This window comes from Oncorhynchus kisutch, linkage group LG4 (genome assembly GCF_002021735.2).
Source record: "Oncorhynchus kisutch isolate 150728-3 linkage group LG4, Okis_V2, whole genome shotgun sequence".
Classification (NCBI taxonomy): domain Eukaryota; kingdom Metazoa; phylum Chordata; class Actinopteri; order Salmoniformes; family Salmonidae; genus Oncorhynchus; species Oncorhynchus kisutch.
Window position 1 is genome coordinate 48,086,836 of NC_034177.2, and position 12,353 is coordinate 48,099,188.

General features: G+C 41.0%; 1 protein-coding gene across 1 annotated transcript; it reads right to left on the reverse strand.

Annotated features, from left to right (window-relative positions):
- Positions 1 to 213: 213 nt before the first annotated feature.
- Positions 214 to 4,273, reverse strand: LOC109889629 (carboxypeptidase A1). Its single transcript, XM_020481200.2, has 11 exons — positions 4,065 to 4,273; positions 3,530 to 3,611; positions 3,221 to 3,355; positions 2,943 to 3,047; positions 2,630 to 2,731; positions 2,294 to 2,395; positions 2,024 to 2,134; positions 1,415 to 1,505; positions 999 to 1,198; positions 740 to 824; positions 214 to 543 (listed from the first exon to the last, which is right to left on the reverse strand). Exons 1-11 carry the CDS (start codon positions 4,127 to 4,129, stop codon positions 356 to 358), a joined length of 1,266 nt encoding a protein of 421 aa, XP_020336789.1. The 5' UTR covers positions 4,130 to 4,273; the 3' UTR covers positions 214 to 355.
- Positions 4,274 to 12,353: the final 8,080 nt, after the last annotated feature.

Consider the following 12,353-nt stretch of genomic DNA (forward strand, 5'->3'; position numbering starts at 1 on the left):
TTCTTTTCATTTTGAAGACATTTTAAAACAACATGTTTTTTCTTATGTTACTAAAGTCCTTTATTTTTGACACACAAGTTCAAATATGTTTTTTCATATACAGTCTGTACCTCTCCCCGAGAGATTACTTCAACCATTACAACCTTTCTCTCTGCTTTATTTTCACATCACCTAAAAGAGCTTGGCAAAGTGTTAAAAATGAAATAGACAAAATCAGGTATAACAGTTGATATTTATTGATCTCTTTCTGGCCTGGAAAGAACCATGGTAGACTTAATGGGTACATCTAGGCTTTTCCTATATATGTACAACAGTACAATGACACAGTGTCCTGTAGGTTGTCGTGGTGACCCATCTAGTTGGTGTTGTCCTTGGTATGCTCCATGATGGCCATCAGAGCCAGCCAAGTCTCCTTGGCAGTAGGAAGGATCTGGTTAGCTGGCAGGATGAAACCATAGCGACCGGTGTCTCTCAGCTCAAAGGTGTAGGAGTACTTGATGCCCTGGTTGTAGGTCCAATCAATGGTACCACCACTAGCCTGATCTGGAATTGACAAGAAAAATGGGAATTGACAATAGTTTCTGTCTTAATGTCACAGAGTATATAACAGCATTGTTTATATTATTCAGGTGGAGTGTGCTCATGTTGATAGACTGTGGTGGACTAGAGTGGACTGGAATGGCATGCGATGGGATCCATTTAAAGCAATGAATAGGTTAAGCCGGTGTTTGACACTTACAGATGGTGTTGATTATGCTGCCGTATCTGTAGGAGGTTCCATACAGGGAAGCCAGATCAGTGATAGCCTTCCTGGCCAGGTTGTGCTGTGGGCAGATAATAAAAGTAACCTAATGTTAAAGTACCCTGTTGGAGCCTCCCTTCCTCTGGTGAGGCCACATGTAGTGGAGAATGCAGGCAGCGTGCCGCCTATAGGCACGGATGCCACAAGTTGTTACCAAACATGTCAAAGACAACTAGTTGATGTACGCTGAACTCACCAGTTCGCTCTCGTCCTTGCAGGGGGTCCTGGTGTAACCATAGGGGTAGAGGAGCATCTGGGAATAGGAATGGATGGACACGAAAGCCTGCAGGTTGCCATGAGACTTGACAAAGTCCACGATGGACTTGACCTCAGACTCAGAGTGAGCCTTGGGTCCACGGTAAGTCTCAGAGCAGGGGCTGTCACTGGCACCGGGACCTTCCAAAGATAACAGAGGAGATAGACAAAAGGATAAAAGAGATTAGTGCCAGACTAAAAAATAACAATGCACATTTTCCACAGTAAAATACTGCCTCACCAGGTGCAAGGAGATACCTCTTTTTGACAAAAAATGTAGATTTGGTCTCTTATTGAGTTTGTGACATCTGAATCTTTTGTATTTGAGTGAACATTTAAGTGAACTGGAAAATATACCTCCAAAACCAGCATCCCAGTTTCTGTTGGGGTCAGTTCCAATGCAGGAAGAGCCAGGGTTGGGCTTCCTGGTCTTACGCCACATACGGTTCTGTGGAACATGAAAGGTTGATGAAGTCAAATGACAAAACAGGATACAACACTGAGATTTGGGAAAGGTAGATTCGATAGTTGATATTCGGTACAGATGTAGGATCTTAATTTGATCACCCTGTAGAAGGAGAACTTTTAAAATGTGCAGTGTATTTGAGGTTTGAAAATACTTCTGAGGTTTAATTTCCACTTTGACATTTCAGATTTTATTTGCGATTGCAAAAAATGTATCAACCCTTACAAAATTGTCCATTAATTATAATCCACATTATAAATCAAATGTCTTGTTTCTGCAGGATTATTTTCATGCTGTAGCAAACTGGCCCAAATTAAGATCTCACATATGTACAAGAGATTCAGATCACACACGTGCAACATGGAGTTAATAATCAAAGAGGTGGAGCGATATAACGTGATGTAAACGCAATGTAACATTTAGTAATCATAGCGATCAAGTACGGAACACTAACCTAAAATGTACTGTAAATGACACATTTTCTGTTGTGAGCGACTCACGCTAGTGTGGGTGTAGTAGTAGCCATCAGGGTTGGTCACAATCTCCAGGAAGATGTCCATCTTGTCCAGGATGGCGGTGAGGGCGGCGTCACGTCCGTAGTCGGTCACAATCTGGACATGGAAACAGAAAGATTATATCATAAATCTTACATGATGACTGCCCATACATAGTGAGTAATAGTGGGAGTGATACAGTGCTTTGGTGAACAGATGCGTAGATGAAGAGAGGGGAAAGGTTTAAAGACTGTCAGGGAGTTAGCGCCGATGCACCTTCTTGGCGAACCAGGTGCCGCTAGCCTGTGTCACCCATTCCCTGGAGTGGATTCCAGTGTCAAGCCAGATACCAGGTTTGTTGGTTCCACCAGTGCTAAACTAGAAAATAGAGAAGGGGGGGGGGGTGTAATGAACATCTACCGTAATCCTCTAATACTGTAAACTTGAGACATTTAACATACAACCAAGCACTTAATTAACATGTTCCAAAAAATGGTGTCTCATCCAGGATCAGGCAAAAACTAGGCTTGTATGTCTCTATTAGATTTATATTTCACGTGTAAAGAGTACTCGTTAGTTATATGACAAGGCCCACTGTGGTCAGGAACTTACCTTGAGCACATTCAGGGGGCGTCCCTGGTAGCTCTGGCCAATCACAATCTTGCTAACCAGGTTGGGATTCTCAGCCACCAGCATGTCCTGGAAAGCGTAGATCTGGAGAGAGAGAAAGAGAGATGTTACAGTCAACTCCAACAATACTCTAGGTGTCATGTCAGACCATGTCACTGTCATGTCACTCTTATGTGGATCTTATGATAACAGTCTTAAAATAGTGTCTGCCTGAATGTGTGCTGCTCTGAGTGGTCATGTGAAATGGGCTGTCCCATTTCTCCTTGCCGCTTGCGTTTCGGGATACAGAACTTACGTCGGCTATGGTGTGGTAGTTGGAGTAGTCATAGTCATCACTGGTTCTGGGGGCAGTGGCGCGGGCAGAACTCAGCATCTGCTCCTTCTCCTCATCCAGCATAACCTGTGGGCAAAAGGGAGGTCAAAAGTCACTACAAGGCTTATTCAACCATCGTATTTATTTACTGTAAGTCATGACATGGATTTACACGTTTCAAGATCAGCCAAGGCGAAGTAAGACGGAAGTAATCACCCTGACCTCAGTCACTTTCTCCCTGACACAGAAAGCAGTCCTACCTGCAGGTCCTTGATCATGATGAAGTACTCAATGTCCTCGGTCTCCAGGAAGGCTTTGACGGTCTGCAGGCTGGTGAAGGGAACTCTGATGTCCACAGAAGTGGGGAGGTCAGTGGTCTCCATCCACACATCCAACTGGGACATAGGAGAGGAATGGCACGTTAGGTCAACAAACCAACACAATGGGCCGGTCTCCCAGACACAGATTAAGCCATTAAAATGTTTGCCGATATGAGTGTTTTGAGCAGCTATAGTGAAAGGGAAATGGCCTGGTCAAGGCTCTACAGTGGTGATTATCATATCACATACCTGGAGATATTCCATCTCAGAAAGATCCTTCAGAAGAGTGAGCTGGACCTCATCCCTCGCAGTGATACGAAGGACCTGGTCCCTACAAAGACAGGAGAACCACTCAGCTTTCAACAACTATGCTTGGAGTTGAGAAAGGGAGACAAAAAAGTTACCCAACAAAGACTGTGGCTAAATGCCTGCTTACAGCATCACCTACAGTTTTTGTCACCATTAACCATAAGCTTTGCTTCCTCTTTACAGTGATCATTGAAGATATTATCTTTCCGTCCCCCCCCCCCCCCCCCCCATGAGTAGTCATTTCTAACGATTCAGTTGAAGTGAAGATTGAAAAGTAATAAAGCCTGACTGTCGTTCAGTCTAAAGAAGCAACTCATGTCTCCAGAATCACAGGGGCAAGCATGACATATGGCATTATTACCCTTCCTATGGTTCCTCAATCTTTACATAGCAACTACTGGTGATATATCAAACATGACATCAAATAGAATTGGACAGTTTTACAAAAATTTGTACCATTGGTGTGTCCACTCACCCCTCAAAAGTCTCCTTGCCGAAAACGGCCACAAACAGCGCAGTCAAAACGAGCAGCCCCTTCATCGTTGCCTATGGAGTAGAGCCACAGGCAGTAGCCTCCACCTTTTATGCTACGCGCCAGATCACATGACCAAACCACGACCTTGCTTAAGGGTACTTATGTGTTATGCCTGCTGCTTTGCTTCCCACGCTACCTCTGAGATATTTGGAAGTACCCCCCCCCCCCCCAAATGTATATATACAGTGAGCTCCAAAAGTATTGGGAGAGTGACAACTGTTTTATTTATTTTGGCTCTGTACTCCAGATACAATGACAATGTGGTTTAAAGTGCACTGTCAGCTTTCATTTTAAGGTATTTTCATCCATATCATGTGAACAGTTTAGAAATTGCAGCACATTTTATACATAGTCTCCACATTTTAGGGGAGCAAAAGTTTTGGGACAAATTTCCTTCTACTTAAGTTTTTTACTAGGCAAGTCAGTCACAAATTCTTATTTACATTGACGGCCAACCCCAGCGACACTGGGCCAATTGTGTGCCACCCTATAGGACTTCCAATCACAGCCAGTTGTAATGCAGCCTGGATTTGAACCAGGGACTGCTGTGACCTCTCTTACACTGAGATGCAGTGCCTTAGGTCACTGCGCCACTCGGGAGCCAAACTGTGTACAGTATGTGTATTCATGTGTAGTATAAAGTAAAGTATGTGGGCCCATATTCATAGCACACAATGACCACAACAAGCTTGTGACTCCACAAACTTGTTGGATGCATTTTCTGTTTGTTTTGGTTGTTTCAGATTATGTTGTGCCAAATACAAATGTATGATAAATAATGTATGGTGTCATTTTGAAGTCACTTTTATTGTAAATAAGAATAGAATATGTTTCTGAACACTTCTTCATTAATGTGGATGCTAACATGATTACAGAGAATCCTGAATTAATCGTGAATAATGATTGAGAAAGTTAGACACAGAAATATCATAACCCCCCAGGACAATGCTAACCTCCCCTTTTATTTTTTTGTAATGGTGAACTTTAGCAAGTCTTCGATGCATGATATTTGTGTGTCTGTAATGAGAAGGGCAGGCTTTAAGTTGATACGGCTGCTCTGATTGACACTGTCTCCGTCCACTAGCTTCATATTTCACCCGATCACTTCTGAGCTCATGTTTCAGTCTGATCATATAAAATAACTCACTAACAGTAACTTTTGAACCCTTCAAGCTAGAGACACCAAACCAACTTTAACAAGTTAAGGCTATACTAACGTCAAGTTCTTGAACATTTTTAGCAACTGTAAGTATACACATACATTTGCAAACATTTGCATAAAATAACTCAACAACAATAACTCTTGAACCGTTCAAGCTAAATACACCAAGCCAACTTTCAAATGTTCAGGTTCAAATTGTCCAACTTCAATAATGTCCAACTTCAAATTGTTTCAAACTTTTATAAACTATAGCAAAACAACTATTGCACAAAATACTAGGAACATCTTCCTAATATTGAGTTGCCCACACTTTTATTCTCAGAACAGCTTCAATTCATCGGGGCATGAACTCTATAAGGTGTCAAAAGTGTTCCACAGGGATGCTGGCTTATGTTGACTCCAATGCTTCCCATAGTTGTGTCATGTTGGCTGGATGTCCTTTGGGTGGTGAACCATTCTTGATACACACGGGAAACTGTTGAGTGTGAAAAACCCAGCAGCTTTGCAGTTCTTGACGCACTCTAACAGGTGTGCTTGGGACCTACCACCATACCCCGTTCAAAGGCACTTAAATATTTTGTCTTGCCCATTCACCCACTGAATGGCACATATAAACAATCCATGTCTTAATTGTCTTAATTGAGGCTTGTTAAATCCACTTCAAATGTTACAGCTGTTTAAGTAACCGCATTAACAAAACGTTCTCTAACTTTATAAACAACTGACATTTGGACCACTTTCCCAACAAGTCAGACAAAAAGTGAGATTGTATGACATACTTCTCTATTATTCAAATCTGAAGTTGAAAAAAAATGTCCTACCAATCAAACGTTACAGCTGTTTTATTAACTTCTTATGGCTGCAGAGGCAGTATTGAGTAGCTTGGATGAACGTTTCCCAGAGGTGCCCAGAGTAAACGGCCTGCTCCTCAGTCCCAGTTGCTAATATATGCATATTATTATTAGTATTGGATAGAAACCACCCTGAAGTTGTTTCTAAAACTGTTTGAATGATGTCTGTGAGTATAACAGAACTCATATGGCAGGCAAAAACCTGAGAAGAAATCCAAACAGGAAGTGGGAAATCTGAGGTTGGTCGATTTTCAACCCAGCCCCTATTGAATACACAGTGGGATATTGATTATGTTGCACTTCCTAAGGCTTCCACTAGATGTCAACCGTTTTTAGAAACTTGTTTGAGGATTCTACTATGAAGTGGGGGCTCATAAGGGCTGTTTGAGCCAGGTGTCTAGCAGATTGCCACAGGCTCTGAGGCGCGGTCACGAGAGAGTTAGCTCTCGTTCCATTGCTTTTCTACAGACGTAGGAATTCTCCGGTTGGAACATTCTTGACGTTTTATGTTAAAAACATCCTAAAGATTGATTCCATACACCGTTTGACATGTTTCTACGGACAGTAACGGAACTTTTTGACATTTTGTCTGCAACTAGGGAACGCGCTTCATGACTTTGGATTTGTTTACCAAACGTGCAAAAAAATTGCTCTTTGGACATAAATGATGGACATTATCGAACTAAATCAAACATTTAATGTGGAACTGGGATTCCTGGGAGTGCATTCTGATGAAGATCATCAAAGGTAAGTGAATATTTATAATGCTATTTCTGACTTCTGTTGACTCCACAACATGGCGGGTATCTGTATGGCTTGTTTTGGCGCTGTACTCAGTTTATTGCATGGTGTGCTTTTTACGTAAAGCTTTTTTGATATCTGACACAGCAGTTGCATTAAGGGAAAGTATATCTTTAATTCCATGTATAACACTTGTATTTTCATCAACATTTATGATGAGTATTTCTGTAAATTGATGTGGCTCTCTGCAAAATCACCAGATGTTTTGGAAGCAAAACATTACTGAACATAACGCGCCAATGTAAACTGAGATTTTTGGATATAAGTATGAACTTTATCGAACAAAACATACATGTATTGTGTAACATGAAGTCCTCTGAGTGTCATCTGATGAAGGTGGGATTAACAACAAGTTTATCTTTAAAATGATGTATAATACTTGTATGATTGAGGAATTTTTATTATGAGATTTCTGTTGTTTGAATTTGGCGCCCTGCACTTTCACTGGCTGTTGTCAAATCGATCCCGTTAACGGGATTTCAGCCATAAGTAGTTTTAAGATATTAATACATTAACATGTGTGACATGAATTATCAACAGAATTGAGTAGCCAGCCAGGGGTTAGAACTGATTCAGGGAACAAAACCAAAAACCCGGAAAATAACATATTTCAAAGGAACAGAATCAGAACCGCAAATGAAAGTTATCTTTACTGTTCCGGAACATAACCGTTATTTTTAAAGCATGGGTACCGGTTAATAACGCTCTTTCTTTCCAGTTCCACAAAAGAAAACGCAACAAAGCGCCAATGCAAAGTGCTCACTCTGCCTGGCTGCCAGCTGAAAACCTGCCCCTCCCCCAACACATCGTCTATGGATTTGGCTAGTTTAGCTGCAACCGTTGCTAACAGGTGTATAAAATCGAGCACACAGCCATGCAATCTCCATAGACAAAAACATTGGCAGTAGAATGGCCACCTAGGATGCCACCTTTGCAACAAGTCAGTTCGTCAAATTTCTTCCCTGCTAGAGCTGCTAAGTGCTGTTATTGTGAAGTGGAAATGTCTAGGAGCAACAATGGCTCAGCCACAAAGTGGTAAGCCACACAAGATCACTGAAGTCCGATGGACAAATCTAGGTTTGGCAGATGCCAGGAGAACGCCATCTGCCCAAATGCAGAGTGCCAACTGTAAAGTTTGGTGGAAATGGACTAATGGTCTGAGGTTGTTTTTCATGGTTCGGGCTAGGCCCCTTAGTTCCAGTGAAGGGAAATCTCAACACTACAGCACACAATTACATTCTAGACGATTCTTGCTTCCAACTTTGTGGCAACAGTTTGGGGAAGGCCTTTTCCTGTTTCAGCATGACAATGCCCCCGTGCACAAAGCGAGGTCCATACAGAAAGGGTTTGTCGAGATCCGTGTGGAAGAATTTGACTGGTCTGCACAGAGTTCTGACCTCAACCCCATTGAAAATCTCTGGGATGAATTGGAACGCCAACTGCGAGCCAGGCCTAATTGCCCAACATCAGTGCTTGACCTCACTAATGCTCTTGTGGCTGAATGGAAGCAAGTCCCTGCAGAAATGTTCCAACATCTAGTGGAAAGCCTTCCTAGAAGAGTGCAGGCTGTTATAGCTGCAAAGGGGGGACCAACTCTATATTAATGCCCATGATTTTGGAATGAGATATTCGACGAACAGGTGTCCATATACTTTTGGTCATATAGTGAATGTTAAATTGTATGTCAAAACTAAAGGACTTTAGTAACATCACAAAATTCAAAAACATGTTGTTTTAAAATGTCTTCCAAATGAAAAGAAGTGCCCTGTGGGTGTGGGAAATATTAACATGGCAAATATTTCTAGGGAGTGATATGGCTTCTAAAGCAGTTTTGGTGTCTCTCTGTCTCGAAGGCTTTTGGCTTGACCTGGTTGAATGCACAGGTATGGTGATTTGAATGAGTTAGATTGTTAGATAAACTGCAAATAATCTCTGACAGATGAACGTCTTTAATGGAGACATATAGGACATGTGGGGCATGTAAAAATATAAATGAAATGAAACACAATCATTCTTAAACAATACATAACAAAATTATGTTTGATGTAAGTCATTGATTTCACTTATTCCTTGTCTCTAATTTTTCAAATGTGAGTACCGTAATAGTCAAAAGGACTCTGAGTCAGTCCTCAAAAATGGTTGCGACAACCCTTGGGGCCATATCTTTTACAGTACAGAATACAAACACAGGCAAACTAAGCAAATGGAACAGTAAGGGAAAAAACAGAAAATCTGGTCCATTCTCATTGTCCTTCTCGGTATCTGCTCCAGAAATACTCACCATTAGAGTTACATCAGAGTTGGTGTGGGAAACAGAACAGCAGGAGAAAACACCTGAAGAAAACATCAACTTACTGTAACTAACCAAGGTCAAAGGTGGTGGGCAAGGTGTGTGGCTACACTCTTATTAATTACGATGAAAGGGGCTGCTCATCTTGACTATGCTGTTTGTGGCCGTTATCGACAAGGAGACATTTGAGGGGTGAGTGATCATCATCAAGTACGGAAAATAAAGCACTTTGTGACAACTGCGGATGTAAGAAGGGCTTTAATGCAGTCATAGGACTGCATAATAACTTTGCAGAAACGATCTCTCTTGCACTGACTCTATGCACACACACTGGACTCTACCCACACACACATACTTACATTGACACCCCAACACACACACACACACACACACACACTTTCACACTCACCACGTATGCTGCTGCAACTATTATCTATCCTGATGCCTAGTCACTTTACCCGTACTTATATGTACAGTACATAGCTACCTCAATGAACTCGTACCCCTGCACATTGACTCGATACTGGTACTCCCTGTATATAGCCATCTTATTTTCTATTCCTTGTATATAGCCATCTTATTTGTATTTGTTATTCACTGTGTATTTACTCCTAGTGCCACTATTTCTATTTTTCATGATTTATTTTATCTTTAACTCTGCATCGTTGGAAAATGACCAGTAAATAAGCATTTCACTGTTAGTCTACACATGTTGTTTTCGAAGCATGTGACAAACAGCATTTAATTTAATTTGATAACTCTGTCATGAGATTGAATACCAACACTGTCATAACAATGTTATTAGGCCTGTGTTAAAACTCCAGTCCTCAGATCTCTTTGATTCTAATTTGAGATTCTCTTACTAGCTCTATCGCATTAGATCTACAGTTTCCAGGACATGAACCCCAACCTGGTGAGCAAGATTGTGATTGGCCAGAGCTTTGAGGGCCGCCCTCTGAATGTACTCTAAGTCATGTCAGTTCTAAAATACATTTTTTGGGGTGTTTGAAGATTACCAGGATTTTATTTGCACCTGTATTAATGTAAATACTCCACTTCTGTCTCTCATAGTTCAGCACTGAAGGTACCAACCGTCTTGGCATATTGATCATAACTGAAATCCACTCCAGAGAATGGGTCACTCAGGTTAGCAGCACCTGGTTCGCCAAGAGGTGATTAACTTCTAGTCTCTTTCCTACCAGTCAGAGCCCCTGTTTTGAATTTCTCCACATGCTCATGAGTCACAATGCAAACTCCAGTTTGCTGCTAGGAATATAAAAAATGGCATAATGAAGGCAGTAAGGTCATTACAGTCTATTTGCTGTGATAACATAGTATTAATGTTATTGTTATTAAGGGAGTTAAGTCTCTTTGTAGTAAGGCAATTCCAGTTCTGAATACCCACAGGGACGTTCCGACACCTACAGATTGCCGCATTGATGTAAAAAGTGAGATGGCGCCCTCATGAGGCCAGGTTCTCTCTATTCAGTATGATAATGTGCAGACATCTTTCTGTTCCAATGACCACCAGATTGTGACAGACTACATGCGTTTATTAGCCTACAAAATTACGTTTGTGATAGGACTTCAATTGAAAGGTTTCACTAATTATAGCTTACAGTTCACAATAAAAGGAAAAAATACATTTCATCACTGAAATAAAATTAGGAGATAGTAAACTTTCAGGATGACACTTCGTTTAATCTTCGAAGTGTTGGCTAATGGTTTACTGAAACATAAGGAAGCGATCCAATTTTCACGACCAATTATTTTGATAAAGCAAAGCAAAACATATTGATTTAAAAGCATCCTCAAGAAGGAGCGCTTGAGAGGGAGAACCATGCGTAATGGATGGATTTGGCGGATGGGTAGCAAAATAAATAATCGCATTGCGGTGATCAACTTGCTGTGGCAGTTTTCTAGCCTCATGCAGTAGGATCAGTAACATTAATAAACTACCTTAATCACCTGCGCAGGTTGATGCAGACCGATTAGGCTACTTCAAACACTTTAAACTACCTGGGCAAACAATGGCAGAGGTGCACACAGATTATTTGGACAATAATATTGTGTGGAATCATTTTTATTAGGTTGGATAAAGTTTAACTAATGTCTAATTGTGTGGTCTTTGGTAGACAAAAGTGTCACAATACACAACGGCATATTATTCAATTAGGGCATTTGAAACCGAGCAGAGATCTTCACGCCTTGTACAAACCTGGCCTGATATTGCAAAGAAGATTTGGCTGGTCCCTTTGGAGATTTAGATAATTAAACAGTATTTTAGGGACTTCAGATTACCGGCGTGTAGCTGTTTTTACACATCCGTAATCTGTGTTCTCTTTTGGTGAATTCACCATTGTGCATGCCCTCCTCAGTCTGTTAAATTACAGCCAAAAGCTGTTTTAAGGGGTTTGTAGTGAGTCTCATTCTCCTGGCAGAGGCAACCAGGTCTTTGGCTAAAATGTCCTGGTACTTGGTTAAATTCATGATTAGGGCTGTGGCACATTAAATGTTTTTCAACCGGTGATTATTAAGCAAATAACTGCAGGTCTCACAGTAATGGACCGTTAATTAACATAAACACGTAGCAACTCCTGGCTTCCAGCCATAGCCTACCAGCCACTGATGAAGACCTTCGAACATCTACATTTTAAGTCTAAAAATCCATGTAATATAGCCGACACCATCAAAATAAATCCATTATTTATTTTAGACCGGTCTAAAGAAACATGATATGAAGAAAATGTAATCTATTTCAGAAGAACAGAATAGCATACTCTGAGTTTTCATTATGTTAGGCTCTGATCTGGCTATGCCATATGGCTGTAGGCTACACTAGTTCATTTAGCAGACAAGATTTGCTTATAATTCTGTGGGTCTAATCCTGAATGCTGATTGGTTAAAACCGCATTCCAGCTGGTGTCTTTTCCACAATTTATCACCGGCTAACTCTATGACATTAAAATGCCTATTTACTGTGTTCCATCTGACTGTGCAATCCACTGTCTCATCAGCCCAGCCAGGCAATTTATGAATTCCATTATAAAAAGCATGTAGACATTCTCACATTTATTTTAGACTAACATTTCGTTTTCAACAGCAGAGATTTGTATAAACCTCGC